This window comes from Strix aluco, chromosome 20, assembly GCF_031877795.1.
Source record: "Strix aluco isolate bStrAlu1 chromosome 20, bStrAlu1.hap1, whole genome shotgun sequence".
Taxonomy (NCBI): Eukaryota; Metazoa; Chordata; class Aves; order Strigiformes; family Strigidae; genus Strix; species Strix aluco.
The window spans coordinates 15,540,701-15,558,830 of NC_133950.1; the positions used below are offsets into that span (position 1 = coordinate 15,540,701).

Below are 18,130 nucleotides of genomic sequence, written 5' to 3' on the forward strand. Positions count from 1 at the left end.
ACAAGACATAAAAACATGAAAACAAAATATATTGCAGAACTCAAAGACCTTATCTTTACTCAGCCTCTCTTTCTTTGCAATAATTCATTCAAGGAAGATCTGGGAATAATTTTTGATGTAAACTCTGCTACAAACATATATCACTATGCTGATAAAAATCGCAGACAAAACTTGTGAAATACAGTGAGTTTCACTCCTTTATGCTACTAAAATAACTTTTTTCCATTTAAAATTCAAGAGATACTGATCTGCTGTTAAGACTTCCCCAAAATGTATCATTCTGAGATGTCACACTAAAAGTCTCTTCCACTGGCCTAAAATAATGACTTTTGCAACATCTTTAGTGAATCGGGAAGAGGTCAGCAGATTTCAGGAGGAACTGTTTTCTCCTTTTGGAACTATGCTGAACACTTATTTAATAGGAAAAGTTTATGACGGCCACACAAAAATGAGTAAATAAACCCCCTCAGTATCATACCGGTTGCCTCTGTCGTAACCCACCAGCACCCTTTCCAACGTGACCACGATTCTTCATTCAACACACTGCCCTTCTGCCACTGGATTCTATCTGTGGGTTGAAATTTTGTCCCTTATTTCTCCCTGGGTTGGCAGGATTTGGGTACAAACACCATTTCCTACGGCAGCAGGTGCTGCCTCTGGGGCCGAGGAGCCCCATCCCCACAGGACGCAGTTCTGGAGCAGTTCAGGGACCGCCAGGAGGTCTCAGACCGTCGTGCTGACAGGAGCGTGAGCTGCAAACCTCAGGATTCAAGGCTGGCTTGTCAGATACAGCCCTGTCTTGTGGGCAGTTTTACCACCAGAAGAGTCTGCATTTGAAATGAAATGTGGCTGCAAACCCAGAGGTGTTAAGGTCATCTATAAGCACAAAACTGCACCCTGAACCACAGAGACAACTGTTACACATGCTGGACTGCCTGGTCATTAGGGAAGTTTCTCCTTGGGATCCTGCCTTCCCAAAGACCATGATTCTTGCTGGAGAGACAGAAAAGGAAGACAATGACTGGACTAAGAACATGGAAGTAGGAAGAGGTAATGAAGGGGAGAAGGATATAGTTCAGTAATTGCTGATAAAATCTGTGGCAGCCATAAATTTACTCTTCCAAGAGAATTCAACAGATCATTACCTCTGTAAATATGTATCACATAATTCTCCCTCTCTGTCACCTTGCAGATAAGTACTTAATACTTGGCATCCCTACCCCGCAAAATCACAACTGTAATAAAATCCATCTGAGCTTTTGAACCGCAGTTACTTTTTGATAGTAGATAGTTACATTTTGGCACCGCGGGAGACGTTGCCCAATTCCCCCAGGGCCTGTCTTGTGCTTTTTAAAACAAATTGTACAGATTGGGGCTCTCATTACTCCACTGATACAACAAGCAAAAGCACCAGGCTTCTGAAGTTGCACTCTAAACCCAGCAAACTCCTACCCCTTGTTGAAGACTGGCTGAACTGGGATGCCCAACGCCCTCCAGTGAGCTCTGCCGCTGCCCAGGCACGGCCACCCCGTCCCTGGAACTGAACTCTGAGTGCCACGTCGTAATCCCAGTGACCCTGTGGCCATGGCTGAAGCAAATTCAGACTGTGCTGATACTTACTGTGTGTCTGAAACCCTCTACTGCACCTAAGAAATTGTTTAAAACCAGTCTGGATGTTAAGAGGTTCAAAAAAATTGTGATTATGTTGAAACATGTATTTCGCTACCGTGCTATGGGGCTAAGCCAGTGTCTGCTTGGTGTGACACCGTTAGCAGCTACTGACAGTGGGCAAGAAACACTCTTAATGATGCCATTAGCTCTAAGCAGCATTAGGACACTCATAAAACGTGTATCTGTTTATGTTGTGTTCTCTGTAACAGAATCGAGTCAGATTAAAAACATCCTATAATGAATAAAATACACCTATAGAAAGAAAAGGACACGGTAGCAATAATTCTTTGGACATCTAGCACATCCAGGGAGGGAGAGAAGAGGGAACATAAATAAAAAGGACTACTCACTTGGGCTTTTTTCTTCCGCAAGGTCACAGGCACAGAGGAGTTCAGAATCGATTGAAATGGGTTTCTGCTTAATCCAAAACTTAGTGCTGGCCTTCTGATTAGTAACAGGGTCTATCTCTACCTTGTCTCCAGAAATACCTGAGATGAGAAAGAATAGAGAGCCACAATAGTGATCAGTTTAAGCGATTTCATATCAGCCGTTTGACACACTTTATAAATCTTAAATGGGATGAAAGTATATTGCCCTTTTGGGCTTTTTGAAAGCACAGGAGCTTTTGAAACCAAAAGCAAACGGTTATCAAACTGCATTGATAATCTGCATTTTATTCCCCTGCATAAGCATAGCAACAAGGAAGAAATATCACAGAAAAAATTCTTCTCAACACATACAGAGCTCCTCTGGAAGCAGTAGCTACATGAGCTGCAAGATTTATACAAAGATACTGCTAGTTTTTCAATCACCACTATTACACGGAATAGACACTATCACACCCGGTCCCTGCTCCGTAGAGCACACACACCCGATCCTCCATGGGAGAGGCCAACACCCACTCGCAGCGTTACAGAAACGCTCTTTGTGTCACCCAGATACTCATAAACAAAGACATCCAGTCCCAGAGATCCTGTGCGGTTTTACACTGCTGGCATTTTAAAGCCAGCCCTAATGAGGCTGCTTTGAGAGCAAGCTGAGGATTTGTGTAGCTCTTGGCACGGGCGCCGGGCCCTGCTTCCCAACACGGCTTCCCCAGATGGCCGGCGCTTCGCGCCCGCTGCGTGTGGGCTGACCTGGGCACGGCGCGTCCCGCGGCAGAGCTTCTGCGAGCGAGCGGAGAAAATTCCTCCATCAGCCCTCCACACGTTACCCCCGAAGCCGAGCGGGAACAGCCTCGCTGGCGGGACGCTGCCGGGGCAGGCCGAGGGCTAACGGCGCTCTGGAACCGGCCCGGGACACTCATTTCCAGCGGTTTTCTCAGGGTATGGCGAAGCAGAGACCCCGCTACGCCGCGCTGAGGAACAGAAGCTCATTGTTCAGTAGCTGTTGACACCACTGAGCTAACTTCCCAGTGTGCTTTTTACATCAAGATGTGTGGAGCCTTAAAAATAATTACACTGCTTCAGTCGTGAGTTATTGGTGAAGCTCATGAGAAAGCGACAAAAGCAAGCGATACAGGAAAAAGGTATTTAAACATCCTTTAACTCTTGCATCTCTGGAAAAACAGCAGAGATAACCTCTTCCCTCTTGAGGGTTTTGGCTGCGATACTTTCAAATACATCACACTTCACTCATCTGAAGCACAAGAAAACCTAAAGCAGCTGATGGTTAAAACTTTTAAAAGATGTGACAAAATAAAGGCAAGATGCCGCACACACAACGGCTCTCCCAAGCCCTCCAAGACTAACTCGATATTTCTTAAAGTCTGGTTATAGCTGCAGAATTTGCAAACCACGTTTGTTTGCGTTTTATTCACCTTAAATCAAAGCGTAGAGCCAGCGAGGAGCAGAGGCGCACGGTGGGCGGCTGCTGCAGTCCCTGCCACTGGCACAGGGCTTCTTCACTTCAACCCTGGCTCTCGCGACAGGTCACCCTGATGCCACCGGCCCCCTCCCCCGTCTATTAATCCAAGAATGTGCTTTGTCATTAAACATCCGTCACATCAGAGAGATCACATTTCAATTAAGCATTGTATCAAGAGTCCAGCCAACACAAGGACTGCTAGAACTGGGTAATCTGAGCAGCTGCTGCTGCATCCGGAGCCCATTTTGGTTTGTAATATAATTTTGGACAGACTATTTAAAATCAGCGTTGTTATTTCACTGTAATGGTTAATTATTCAAAATGACATTTTCTGTAGTTTAAGGAAAATATGTGAAGTTGATGGTACAAGTTCTTATATTTTCACTGAAAAAGTCAAGCCAAGTTCTAAAAATAAAGGTACAAATTCTTTGTGTGCGAGGGTTGTTCCCCATCCCTTCCCTCTAAAAGCATCACCCCCGAAAATATCCTTTAAAAATGTTCACTCTATGGTCCTGCAACTTCAGAATTCACAGTCAGTCAATATTGCTAATGCACCTTGTTAATTTGATAGGATTTGTCAGGTAACTCCACTGGAAAATTATATAAAACTGTTCCAGATGAACAGATGATAGTGACATGAATTAAAGTGATAGAACAATAGTGGAATATAAACCAGAAATGACACCCAAAGTGGCTGTTGATTTATTGCCATCCTGAGTTTGGTTCTGGGCTTCCATGTATATTAGTGCTACAAATCTGGGTCCATTTAGCAGAGAGATGCTCATACATACATCACCAGCTCCTGCTCCAAGCCAAGGTCACTCCCCATTGCATCAATCTTTTCAGCAGAGGCTACTTCACCAAGCATGGATTTTGTAACCATCTCAGATGTAACAGACTTCCTCCTCTTTCATCTTTTTTTTATCATGTAAAATACACTTTAACTTCTATTATTTTTATCTGCAAATTGTTGCTGTATACTTCATCCATTATTTCTGTATCTCGACATCACTGGCTTAAGCTCACACACATCCAAAGAGCACATTGACAAAGAATGTTGTCTTTTTGTGTTATTGTTCTCACAATCTGTATGTGTTGAAACCTAAAATCAAAACACTATTATGTATGTGGCTTCCGCAGTCTCTGTATTGCAGCAGAAATTAGTCATACTCAAAAACCAAGTAAAAATGCTTCTTCTACTATTTTTTTAATTCGTTCATTTTATCAAAAGAAATGCCATGGATGTTTTAGTCCAGTTACACTGTTCTGTTCTTGCTTCCTTTGTTGGGGTCTGCAACTGCCCCCCCTTTTCTGAAAGACTTGCCAGCAGTAATTTTCCAAGACAATATGCTTCTTTTAGTTTTGCTAATGTGATACACAAGCAAATGTGTCTTATTCCTTCACAGCATGATAGAACCTTTGCAAAAATGTTGAGAGTACTACTGTATGTGCATGACACTGTAAAGCCGAAACATAAAACCCCAGACCCTAAAGTGCTACAACTGAAGCTTCCACTGCAATAAAGCCATCACTCACACGGTGGTCACTCCTCCCACGGTCATTTACGTATCGCTTTTTACTACAGAGGCACTACTGCGCGGCGTACAGAAGATTGAGCTTACTCCAATATTTTCGGTAAACCTTGCCTCGAATTCAATGCCCATGCCTCAAAACAGCTACAACGTTTCAGAAAGCACCAGTACATAGACAGCAACTCACAAACACCCCTCACGCTGCTGCTACCTGTTCCATGCAACTGAAACAAAATCCAGAACAGAACCTGCTCCACGTGGGTGACTCTGACGGTGTTGGAGCAAAGGGCAGGGCCGGAGAGGAGCTACGCTGGGCCTTTCCTCCACCGCACCCGGGTTCTGTCACACACAAACATCCTCCCGTGGGAAGCCTGGGAAACTGGGACCCACCCCCAAAACCACACGGGTATTTTCAGTGCGACACCGCTCCGTCTTTCAGCTAGCCTGGCAGCCCAAACGCTCCCGCACTGCTGCCGACACCATCGCTGCGGTCAACCAGGAGCAACGGGATGATTTTGGGTGCTCAGCGTCCTCTAGAAAAGCCGTCGCTTTGCTCTGGCTACTACATAAAACTGACGACATAAAAATGCTACAGAGAACAGTCTTTGCAACTGGCCATCATTAAACTGACAGCGCACCACAGTTACTGATGAGCGATGAAAAAAAGCCAGACATAGTTTTTTACATTTCAGATGGTATGGAGCAGTCTGTCACTCGCAGAGGATGAAGATGTTAATGCTCAGCAGCCCTAATCCAAATAGCACCTCAATGCTTATTTTACCAGCATTGCTCTTTTAATATCTTTAAAAAATTCAGGAGAAACCCCAGCAACATACACTTATTTTGACGTTATTTAAAGGTTCTGATGCTGTACATGTGCCCAAACTTTGAATACCTCACTGGGGTTTTATTTTTAAAAAATAATTTGATTATAAAAGTCACATTGTCAGTGTACTGCCATCAAAAATATACAAGTTCACAGATTGTTATAAAAGGGAAATTTTATAGTCCTTACGCTACTGGACAGGGTCAGCTCTTTCACTGCTACACAAGTTGGGCCATTTGTTTCATTTAACAGCTATTCTCCCTTAACCATTTATCTTTAGTGATCTGTCATGACCTTTTCAAGCTCTCATTTCTGACACTTTCCAGATACAGTGAGTCAAACTTCACTGGAAGCAAACTATCACACCCAGATAGTTTGCTCAAAAGCAGAAAACATGTCCAGTGCTGTCCTGCTTCAGCACCAGCATATAAATCCTTCCTTAACAAGACAGTTCAAAATAAACTAAGAAAGCCCCTTCTGTAAAAATTTTAGAGATGTATTTTTATACGTGCTTAAGGATGGAAGAATGAAGAGACTGCAGTGACAATAATACGGGAACTCGTATACTTTAAATTTAACAATTCTACTGAATTCTACAGAACAAATGTATTTTGTAAACATTACAGCACTTAATATTTTACTGCTGAATCATTTCTTTATGGAAGGTATTTGCAGAAATGTCACAGGTCACCTACCAATGCATCATTAATCAAATTTTCACAATTTAAACAGAAAGATAAAAAGCCATTCAATCATTTTAAAACAGTAATGGGGCTTTTATAATTCAAGATTCTGTCATCCCTTGGCCTTCAGGTTTTCAAAAGCATTCAGAAAGCTAATAAGGACAATATAAAACCTTTAGAGAATGCTAGTTTTATTTTGTTCCACCTCAAATTTCTACTTGGTCATTAAAATCCTTCAGTTTCAGAAAAGGAAAACCTAATCATTCCTAATTTTGCATAGCCTCATTTAAAAATAACAAAACAGTTGGCAAGAAGCTTTCCATTAGGAAGCCTAGATTAAAAAAAAAGAGATGAGGTCATTAAATAATGGCCTTCTTTCGGAAGAAACATGTGCTAGCTGATTGTGGATAATAAAAATACTGAAGTATTTTCAACTCAAAGCAATTTTTTTTAACTGCTGAAATGCTAGCAACACTTTCAAGTGATGTGCTCCACGATAAAACGGACCAACGTGATAATGACTGCTTTAAAAACGTCTGAGATGGACAGTCAGCTATTAGAGATGGCCAAAGGTTTGAACCGTTCCATTTTCCTACGCGTTACGGTACGGATTGATTTACCTAACTGAACATCAGTGGTGAATCGAAGCCTATGGATCATGCTGACTTTGAAGGACTTGTAATGGTGGCTACTGAGCATGTCCTGAACGGTGGCTATATCGATCTGAGGGTCCTCCTCCGAGACCTCTTCTCCTCTTGAACCTGCAAAACAAGCCAACAATAATGAACGAGAGGTTTAAAATACGGCATATGATTCAGCTAGCACGTAAGCAGGGCTGCAGACGGCGTCTGAGGGAAGGACAAAGCGCTCAACTCCACATCTCCGGGAGAAGGAGACTCTCCGCCCAAAGCCAAACCCACGAATTCACGAAGGACGTTATGACACGCACGTGTGTCCCACACCAAGAGCAGCGCAACGTCCCAGCGGCAGAGCCTCAGCCACACGAGACGCCCCTGGCCCGCAGAGTCCCCGGGGGCTGAGCTGGGGGGTCTCCCTGGGAGCCCACAGCCTGTCACCCCCGGGAAGGGCCCGGCCAGGGGGCCCGTCCCCAGCCAGGGCAGCGCTTCGTGGTGCCACCCTGGCTGCACACCCCCCGATCTCAGCCCTGCGGTAACGAAGCTGCGCTTTATTTACTGATTAGTATTCTCATTACTACTGCAGGTACTGGCTTTATAAAAGGTAACATCTCATTAAGCCAAAATGCCAATTACTGAAAAAATATAACGCACTTTAAAGATTTTTTACATTTTATGACGTTGGATTAACACCAATTTAAACATTACTATAATGCGATATATAATTTTGCGCAGAGTAATTTCTATGCCAGCTGCTAATAAAGCATCTCAGCTCTAAATGATCGTTCAGATGCTGTTAGATAAAGTGGTATAAATATGTTTGAAAACTGATTTAGCTTCCTACAGAAGATACTGAAGAATGACACGTTTTGTTTAATATCCCAGCTAATGTAGTCCTAAAAGCTGAATCAACTGCCAGTTCAGAGTACTAAATTTGCTGCAGGAGATTAATGAAAACTTTATATTTTGTTGAAATTTTAATAATGGGAAGATGAGATGATGGAATTTTAGTACAGGTCTTAAAGATCCAGCAAAGCAGCCTAAGAACTTGTCGGATCTTTTTTATTCATTTTGTTTGAGACTTGCACAGCTGGAGCAGCCTCAGCACTAACACTTCCCGCACCGACCTCTCCCTGGGGGGACGCACGTTCCCAGCCCGCTCGGGGACCTCAGCTCGCAGCGAAGCCGCGACGAGTTTCCACGTTTGGGCCCCAATGACGAGGGGACAGTTTGCCAGGCAAGGCAAACCCTGGCACTTGCCTCAGACACACAGTGCTGGTGCAGAAGCAGGCTCCCTTTTAACAGGGTAATTCAGAGTTGCAGAAGTACACGCCGCTTGCTCCAGCAAGGGACACTGTCGGGGTGGTGGCCATAAGCAGGACAAACGGAGGCGGGAGAGAAGAAAAACCCCACCTGAGCACGGAGCGTTTTCCTGCCGGCTGAAAGCATTCCCTTTTTTATCGGTTAATGCAGTAACAAATGTCACCGCTTATTATAAATATCTTTCGTGTCTGTATCAAAGGAAGGTTAGCATTTGCTGTTAAATGAGTCAAAATACATGTTGAGAGCATAAAGTAAGAGATTCATGTTTCCCAGACGTCAGTCACGTAAGCGTTCCCCCCTGCCCTCAGGAGAGCGGGCGAGAGCGATGCCCACCCCTCGCTGCTCCCGACGCACGACCAGGGACCTTTCCCTGGGGAAGAGGGACAGCGAAGGGTTAAGCTGCAAATTGGGCTGTGCCATTCGACTTGAAAGAATTCCAAAAATCAAATGAAACAGTCTACATGTGAATTTATGCAGAGCCATCTTAACATTGCAACCACTCTATGCTCCAGAATGACAAGATAAATTGTAATGGCTCCTTCAGAGACATTACAATGTATTTTGTCAAAGACCCCTGTGTTAATGTCTCTATACTACGGATTATCATAATGTATCATGTCAAACCCTCATGCTGCAGTACTTCAAAGATACACTGAGATATGTCAAACTTTTTGGTGCACTTAAAAGCGTCTTGAAACACCATGGCACGGCGGTGCCTGAAAGCCAAGCAGGAGGATGGCAATGGCACCACTGCCCGGCAGCCGAGAGCGAACCGGGACCCTCTTCCGCGGACAGAAACAGGGAAATGCCCGTCCAGCCCCGGGAGCGGCTCCCGGTCGTGTGGCCAGGCCCGTCCCCGCAGCACGTGGTCACAGGCCGTGCCAGGACACGGGCCACGGCGCAGCCTTGTAGCCCATTCCAATGCTCCTTGTCAGGCACAAGGACCGTCAACCACCGGCTCCACTGCGTAAGCCCCACGCTTTGGGGCTCTACTGTGTAAGCCTGTAGGATCCAGGCCTTGCTGACGAGTTCACCAGTGAAGAGGAGATGAGGATGGGTAAGAGGGGAGCATCCTGCCCCAGAAGGGGCCAGAGGCTGGATGGCTGCCCAAGAAGCACAAAGCCAGCAAAATTCTGTGGAAACTGGGGGAGAATTAAAGGTGGGGGGGGGAGATCGCGACCACCAACTCAATTCAAGACCAAAAAGACTTGCCCCCCACACCTGCAAGGAGCACACCTGCAATTAGCAAAATGTGCTGATTTACCCAGCAAGTGTGGCTAATTTACATAGAACTAACCAAGAGCAAGTGGAACGGTAATTACGGGCTGAGGAGTGTAAACTTAGATCGGTTTTTACTCATCATGTAGTAGGATAAATAGGCTGTAGCTCCTCTGGGCAGCGTGCTAGCTTTTCAATTACCCCCTAGCGCCCACCCCTGCACAGCTATGGAATAACTTTCGCACACCGTTTGTGGCAGCGGGGTGCGCTGCACCCTGCCTGCTCCCCGTGTGCGGGTGAGGAGGCTCCCACCCCCGTGCAGCGGGCAGCACCCCGTGCAGCAGGGCTTAAAGCACAGCGTTATGTGTCAGAAGTGTTAGCACCAACAAACTGAATCGGTAGTGATAACAAATTCAGAAATAACACGAAGAACGGCAACATACTAACCTCGTCCCCGCATCTCCTGCAAAATGTTCTTAAAATACCTCACACAGCTGACCCTGTGCTCTGCGGGTGCTGCTGCCTCTGTGCTCCCCATCTGGCCTCGAACCGCCCCGACCGCCCCGAATTACCGGCGGCATGGGGACACCACGTGTCGACTTTACATGGCTGTTATGAAGCCGAGTCTTCTTGGATTCCACACTCCCAAATTAAAAGTATTAGAAAGAAAATTAGCAGCCTGCCAGATCATATCCAGGGGAAAAAACTGTCACTGTAACTAAAATTGTGAGCACCTTGTCAGTGCCTGAACTGCAGGAGCAGTAACTGCCGCAGCCAGAGCAGCTCAACAGTGGGATTTTGCTCTGGAAGCCTCTCAGATCCTCTGCGTACCGGTAACCTCTGCTGACTTTGTTTTATGAAGCTTTGTGAATGGATTCGGGTTTACAGAATTTCTACAGTTGCTGCTCTTGGGAGAGCAGCCAGGAACTCCACCATCAAAACAGATCATCTGTCTAAAGATGGCAAGACACGGGGACCCCTGAGGGTGCATTGGATAATAGCAGTAATATCAGTAACAACAGAGAGAAATGCCCTGCAGGGAAAAACCTGACTGCAGAACTTGGCATATTGCTCTTACCCCGCAGCTCAGCGAGGATGTCTGCGAGACTGCCGGCGTTCAGCAGCGGAGGGAAGAGCCATCTCCACCAGCTGATTGGGGGAAAAATCATAAAAATATTTTCCACATGCAAGCAGCTGTGAATAAACCTGTCAAATATTTACAGGCCTGTCAGGGTATTTGTAATGGAGATCACAGTGTGGCTTTTGAATGTAAAAGCTTCTGCTTGGGAAGACAATCAAGTAAAGTGGATGCTCCAGGTCTATTATTTAGCCCAAGAGCCGACCCAGCAATATGGCTCTGCTGGCAGAGACACCTCTGTCCCGGGAGGAACAGATTCCTAGTCCAGAAACAAACTCCTTCGCATAATGACATGGAGTCGCAATGCAATGACATGCAACGGCCTCTGTGTTTTTTCCTTACAGTCTACCTAATTAAGATTTACTTTGTGAAAGAAAAAGTGAAAAAATCTGGAGTCAGGTGTGGGATGAACAAGGCACAAGATAAGAACCTGCGTGAAGTGCAAAGCACAGCCACGAGGGAGGCATTTCCCTTAGCCCAGGATAGGGGTTTAATTATTGAAGACGTTGGGTAGGAAAATGCATGAACAGAGCAGGAAAAGAACAGCCCAGAGGAAGCCCGTGCTTCTGCCTCGCCATCCCCAAGCCAGGGATGGGGCAACGCGTGGCACAGCTAAACAGGGAATCTCTTGATTTTCCAGCACCCTGGCAGTGCCCCGCCGGGTGCCAGATCTCCCACCCAGCCCCCGGAGCCCGGCTGCGGGGGCAGACGGGGCTGGTGCTCGCCACGCCGCGGGGCGCAGGCTGGCGGCCGCGGCTTCAGCCCTGCGCGGCCACTGCAGAGCCACCTCCTGCCACCTGTCCAACCGCCTGTCCTCAGCAGCACCCGCAGGCGCCCCGCGGCGCTGGGGCTGTGCTACGCCGCGCCGCCTGCCCGCGCTGCCCGACTCGAGCGCAGCGTCAGGGAGCGTGACCGGGGCGCGGTGCAGCGGAGAGGGCAGCAGCCTGTGCTTGCAGACTCCATCCCCGGACAGAACCGCAGACGCTGCGCGGCTGACGACGTTCTCACGGAAATGTTTCTAAATGCCAAAAACCGAAGGCACCGTGTGAGAACGTGTGGTGCTGGACGGGGGGAGATCCCATACAGAAGCGTGTCCATTCCGTGCACCTACGTGTCCTTCTTTCTTTATCCACCTGATTCTTGTCAACTCTCCCGTCTCAGTCCTCAGCAGAGGAAGGGCTCCCCAGCCACCCGGGCTGCTCTCCACCTCTGCTCAGACCACTTGTGCAGCAAAACCATACAAAAATTAAACCACAGCCTCCTACTTTTAAAAAATGTGGAGTGGTGTTTTCTGTCCAGAGAAGCTGAATAAAAAGCAAAAATGGTATCAAGGGCTACATACTTGTACTCTGTAAGACGGCCTCGGTGGTGAAGCACTGTGGAGGTTTAGCAGCCACGGTCACACACTAGTTTGCAATCTCTGGAGGTGATGGTCACCCAGAAAACGGACGCACTTCCCAGGCTGGAAACAACAGCTGAAGATCTTTACTCTGCTGTTGGTTGGTTTTGCTTTGTTTTGTTTCATTATTTTTTTTAAACCAGGTTCAGTACAGAGACAGTATTTTTGTTCAAGTACTTGAACTACTGTGAAATAGAGTCGTATTCCTAACCCAGTCCAATCTCCTCATAGAAAATACTGATTTTCAAATGAGACAGTAATGAAACAACAGGCACCAGAAGCACAAGTCTGAAAATAAGTTAGAAGCTCAAACAAGGAGCCTTATCCAAAAGGGCCTCCTGTACGCACCAGAGGACATGTAAAATGACACATTAGTAATATCAGAATATTGAAATGCTGTATGCAGCCTACTCAAGAGCAAGTGAACTTGTATTTCCTCGATAAAACAACAAAATATAAAGTTAACTGCATTGCAAAAATGTCCCTTATTACTTTAATGTACTAGTATATTGCTTAATGAAAGTTCTTAATTGTGATACAATTAATTACATACACAGAGTCCCCAATTACATTTTCCAATAAGACATTGGCTTTGGTGCAGGTCTAAAGGCATTAAACCAATTTTAATATATTAAGACCAATTTCCCTTGAATACTAATTACTATCTAATGATAAAATGAGAAAGAGGAACTTTCCAGAAGTAAGATGGTAAGAATAAAACTAAATTAGCCATGAACAGTTTGCTACTACACATAAAAGCATTTCACATTACAAAGTGCAGGCTTTTAGTTTAAAGATAAATCTTTGTGCGAGTTAAAAAGTTCTTGCACACTGGAAACAGTTTATTAGTTTGAATGCTATTAGTAAATGTCGGATAGATAGGGGATTCCTCCATACATATTTCTTAATAATGGAAAGTTTTCTGTTCCACTTAATACCCTGAAATATAAACTTTCTATTTGCCCAAAGGAAACTGGCAGCTATTTTACTAGCAGGTGTTTGGTATCATACATATATATATATGTTATTTATAAATGAAAATGAGATTATGAGGAGCACATTTACAAATAATAGCTGTTATAACAGAGTTTTTCCTGACTGGCATATCTAAGCTAAAAGTATTTCAAATAAAAACAAAATGCACAAAATGAGTATTTCATTCTGATGTTAGGATCTTCACACTATTATTTTATTAATAGTGCAAACCTGTCAATATTTCTATCCTAATGCCACACCAAAAGATAGCTCCTTAAGCACTACAAAATCCAATTTCTTGTTGTGTATTGGGGGAACCAGGCTATGTACAACGCATGAATTATGACTGATCTTATAGACTGTATTGTCCTTGAACATCTACGCGTGCAGAGAGTTAACTGCATGGGTGTTTCACATACATCCCCGAGCAGGGACAATGGCAGATCACTTTAAATTCACCCACATTTTGGGGGAGAAACTATAAGCGGAAGATTTCTCCTGCATTCCTTATTTGAGTTTGGTATCAATTCAGAAAACCTTCAGTAATAGCAGAGCAGAAAAGAGACAGAATTCATGGAAGCATTTATTATTTTGCCTAGATTACTGTCAGCCTTGGACAAACTAAACCAGCGACCTGCTCTTGAACTCCCCAGAGTCCAAGTGCCTGTTTCACCTTCGCTTTTCCCTGTTCCAGGCGCCAGCTGGCAAACACCAGACCCAGGAGTGGGACAGAAAGCCACCACCTACCAGCGCCACGCACGGGGACAGCGCTGTGCCAGCAGGGGCTCCAGCCCGCGCCCTCAGACCGGCACCCTCCGCGTGCTCAGCGCGGGCAGGAGCGCTCACGAATTAACAGTAGGTTTGACGTGAGAGCCCCGGGGATCCACCCTGCGCCTTCCCAGGCTCCGTTCTGCCGAGGAACTTGCCTTTGCGTCCCCTCGCCTAGGAGGGAAGAGGAGCAGTCGCTGCACCAGGACTTCAGGGAAAGGGCAAAGTGTTCCCTCAACACCACGACTGACATTTATTTTGAGCCAAGGCCTTTGAGGCTCTCCTGGAGCATTTGCTACTGATGCAGAGTAGACCGAATGCCTCCTGCTAAACCACTTACAACAGATTTACTATTGAAGTAATGGTGCAACCTGAACCTAGTCCCTCATGACAGCTAAGAGCATCAGTAGATAGAGCTACAAGCCACAGCGTGGATTCCTCCACAGAACATGAAAATACGTTAAAAACGCAGTATATACAGTGCACTTTTAATTGCAGAGCCTGGATTAAAAAAATGTTATTTTTAATCAAAACCTATGAAAGTATGACTAGCATGCATCTTTTCGAGGATTAATAATCGATACAAAAATAATACCAGGATGCAGACATCGGGGAATTCCGGCTTGTGGAAGAGCGCAGCTCGATTAACGAGGTTAAAATCGCTCCGTTTCCTCATGCCCAGCACCCCTGCTGCCTCCCGCCTCATCCTCTCTTACAGTTTCTTAGAACCATTTTTTAGAAATGAACGAGGAGCATCAAGACTATTCTGGGAGCAAGTGCCACTCTGTGGAGAAGGGCAGCCCAAACTGTGAGTGCTTCATCTCAGCTCCAGCACTGACGTACCCACCAGAGAGCTCGTGGCTGCTGCATCTCACCTCTGCTGCGCCTTATATGGGAGCAGAGTCTACACCTCGCCACTGGAATTAGGAGGTACGTCGGGGACGCTCTGCTCTCATTCTAGGATAAAATAGGAAATGCTAAACGGAAAGGTCTAATCTTTGTAAAGAAAGAAAAACCTACTACTAGCAACAGACTCTTACTATGATTGTTTACAGCAAACAGTCTGAGCACGGTCTTGGCTGAGAGCATGAATGCTACTGGTTTCCTCATTGGTACATTCAACATTTTTACAGCTGAATTAAAACGGAATGACAAAAACCCCCAAACTGAGAGCATGGCTGTTGGAATGGACCAAAATGCTATGGAGGACAAACACAAATCAGTGTTAAACGATTTTTTTTTTTTAAAGTTTCATTTAATTCCTTGCAAAGAAATAAACCAGGAAATAATACTAGGACCATTAAAACAGTAACAGAATAAAAATATTTGAGTCTAGCACTTCAAAAATCAACAAACTGCTCTAGTTATATCTGCATGGTAAAATTCTGTAAATTCTATTAGAAAAAAATCAGTGCCTCTTAACAGCATATTGACATGGCAAAATACACTGCAGACCAATCGCTTTATTCACTGAGCAATGCCTGCAACAGAAAAAGTTTCATATTTCCAGTGTTTTTCAGGGTTGGTCATAACTTTACAGGGCAGAGTTTAAAGAAAAAGATTAATCATGAAGTGATAAACAGGATGCAGACTATTTACTAGAAGGTATGAAATCCATCATTTCCCTCTGGAATATTGTTTTGGCACAACTGAGAAGTGCCTCAGGGAAGAGTCTCGTCAAAACTTACTTGCCCAGACAGTACAGCTTGTATTCCAAAATACATAACTTATGTGAGTTTAAGCAGTTTACAAGAGCAAAAGTGAAAAGGGGAAACATACTGTTCTCCCGGACAAGGCAGAATTCCAAAGTGCTCTGGCTCTCCAAGGTACAGTCTAAATCTACTGGGACATTAGGTTCACTCTGCTTCTCCAGCCGATACTGAGGACCTGAAACATAAAGTAACTTGTAAAATCATCTGTTTTCTAACAAAGTGATGGCTTATCACGTTCAACTAACATGAGATTACTCGTAGCCTAGCAGTAAGGCAGGTAGATGTTTATGTTTCAAAGCTCTTTGCCAAAGGGAAGGGCCCTATCGTAAAAAGGTGGAGGACGGTGAGCAAGGCAACAGCATATTCCAGTCACCTTCAGCTGTCTAACAATGCTGCCTGACAACCCCTGTCCGACGTTGCCACATTATTCCTACACCAGATGAACCTGTGTCGAACACCCTGCCCGTGCTGCAAGGCAGGGTATTGCCTGTGGTAAGAAATACCTGCTCAGACCTCGGTGCGTGCCTGTGTTGCATTCCTTGGGCACCCTTCCTGATGTGAAAAAGCACAACGTGTTCGCTCCCCGTCGCTCTGGCCCCTCTGTGGCTCTTTACAGACTGAAGACCAGCCTTGGGCCCGTCACCCTGGGTGCTGTTTGCTGGGGACGGAGCCCGGCCCACACTCACACCCTCCCCGGGTGTGCAAAGCCACGCGAAGCCCGGCTGCTGCAGCCTCGGTGTCTGCACAGAGCACTGAGAAATACCAGGGAAGGAAAGCAGCCCTCCTTTTACGAATTGCGTTTTGCCCCATAACACCCAGCTGGGCTATTTGAACCTCTGCCAAGGGGCATTTCCCAAAAGGCCGGGCTGCCGAAGCACGGGGTGAGGATTTCCTCACGCATCAGCAGCGGTTGGCACTGCCTTCCGGGCTGACTGGTGGGGTTTGGCATCACCCAGCAGCTCAACAGCTCCACGGAGCAGAAAGGGTCATCGAGAAATGGATTTTATCTTTTTCCAGGGATCTGTACACTGTCAACATTGGACTGCATCAAATATCACCATGCACAGATGCTGTTGCTTCAAATGAATTGTTTTTATATACGTTGCACTTAGATATTCAAGATTCAGGTGCCAACTTCCTTCTTCTCAAACCAAATCACCAAAGGAAAGATGACACTACTAAAAAAACCTGTTTTCCGACTACAGAAAATATATGAAAAAATTGTTTTTACAAAAATTAGGCCACTTTAAAAAAGAAATTTTAGTTGATCAGATCCTTAAACTCTGTGCCTTCGCTAGAACAGAAAAAGGACACACTAAATACAATTCCAGGTGAGACTCCATCAGTCAGCTCCGGGCCTGCTGTCTGAACAGCGGGTGGGAGAGGACCCAGCGGGGCGAGGGGGGTGACTCGGGAAGGCAAACTCCACCTGGGACCCTGGGCCGAAGAAAAGCCACTTCCAAGGGCAGGAGCTGGTGGAGACAGACGCGCTCCCGTCCTCGCTGCACCCCCGAGCAGTGCAGGGTGGACCTCTACTCCCACTCCCACCCGAGAGATGAAGTGCACATCAAGTTCTCAGCTGCGTAATTTCTGTACAATCTAGTTAAATAATGCTAAACAGGTACCTGAAAAAATTTAAGTGATGCAAAGCACCTTTAACCAGGTTGTAACGTAACAAAAAAAACTAGACCTGAAATAACGAAATCTATTCCCTCTTTATCAGTACTTAAAATACTTCTGAACGTTTCCTGACTTTGAATTATGATAGCATATGATGAAATATTTAAAACATAAAAAAATTAAGTATTTTAGCCTCAGATGGCATGCCTAAGAAATGGAATTTGTTAGCCAATTAATTTTAAATTTGCTACAGCAGAATTTCAATTACGGCTTCTCATTTCGTCTCCCCAGAAGCCACGTGAAGCGCTCGCCGCACGGCCCAAGCGCCTTCTGCTCCTGAAGTGGAACATTATTTCTCTGTAAAATGGAGCCCCCCTACTCCCGGTGGCTCTCGGAGCAGACACAGAGTCAGGCTGTTTGCAGCCCACCGGAGGAAAGCACGGCTGCTCCCTCCCTGCCCAGCGCAATCAGCAACTGCCCGTGGAGCTGCTCGAAGCGTTCACAGAACAAACCACTCTCCAGAACAGCAGCGAGGTCTCCTACCAGCACAGACAACAGGAAGGCAAATATACACAGCACCATCGTTTCCCAGCTACTAGAAATGTGACCGAAAATTAAAAATAAACGCACACAGGCCTGGCTTGTTAGGCAGAAGCAAAATACACTGAATTGAAACAAATATTCAAGCAGTAAATCAATTTGTTTTTAAAGACTGGTGTAGGTTTAAAACCAGTGACAGCAAAACCTGCTTGCTCGCTCCGTTT

General features: G+C 45.5%; 1 protein-coding gene across 8 annotated transcripts in view; it reads right to left on the reverse strand.

Annotated features, from left to right (window-relative positions):
* Positions 1 to 18,130, reverse strand: part of MAPKAP1 (MAPK associated protein 1) — a 106,383-nt gene that overhangs the window by 12,177 nt on the left and 76,076 nt on the right. For 6 of the 8 annotated variants that reach the window (XM_074845961.1, XM_074845963.1, XM_074845962.1 and 3 more), the window contains 3 exons: positions 15,814 to 15,921; positions 7,199 to 7,339; positions 2,022 to 2,159 (listed from right to left, as the gene is read on the reverse strand). In XM_074845961.1, the coding sequence (XP_074702062.1) occupies positions 2,022 to 2,159; positions 7,199 to 7,339; positions 15,814 to 15,921 (387 nt within the window). The remainder of the gene's footprint in view (positions 1 to 2,021; positions 2,160 to 7,198; positions 7,340 to 15,813; positions 15,922 to 18,130) is intronic. The other 2 variants (XM_074845964.1, XM_074845965.1) reach the window with 1 other exon arrangement.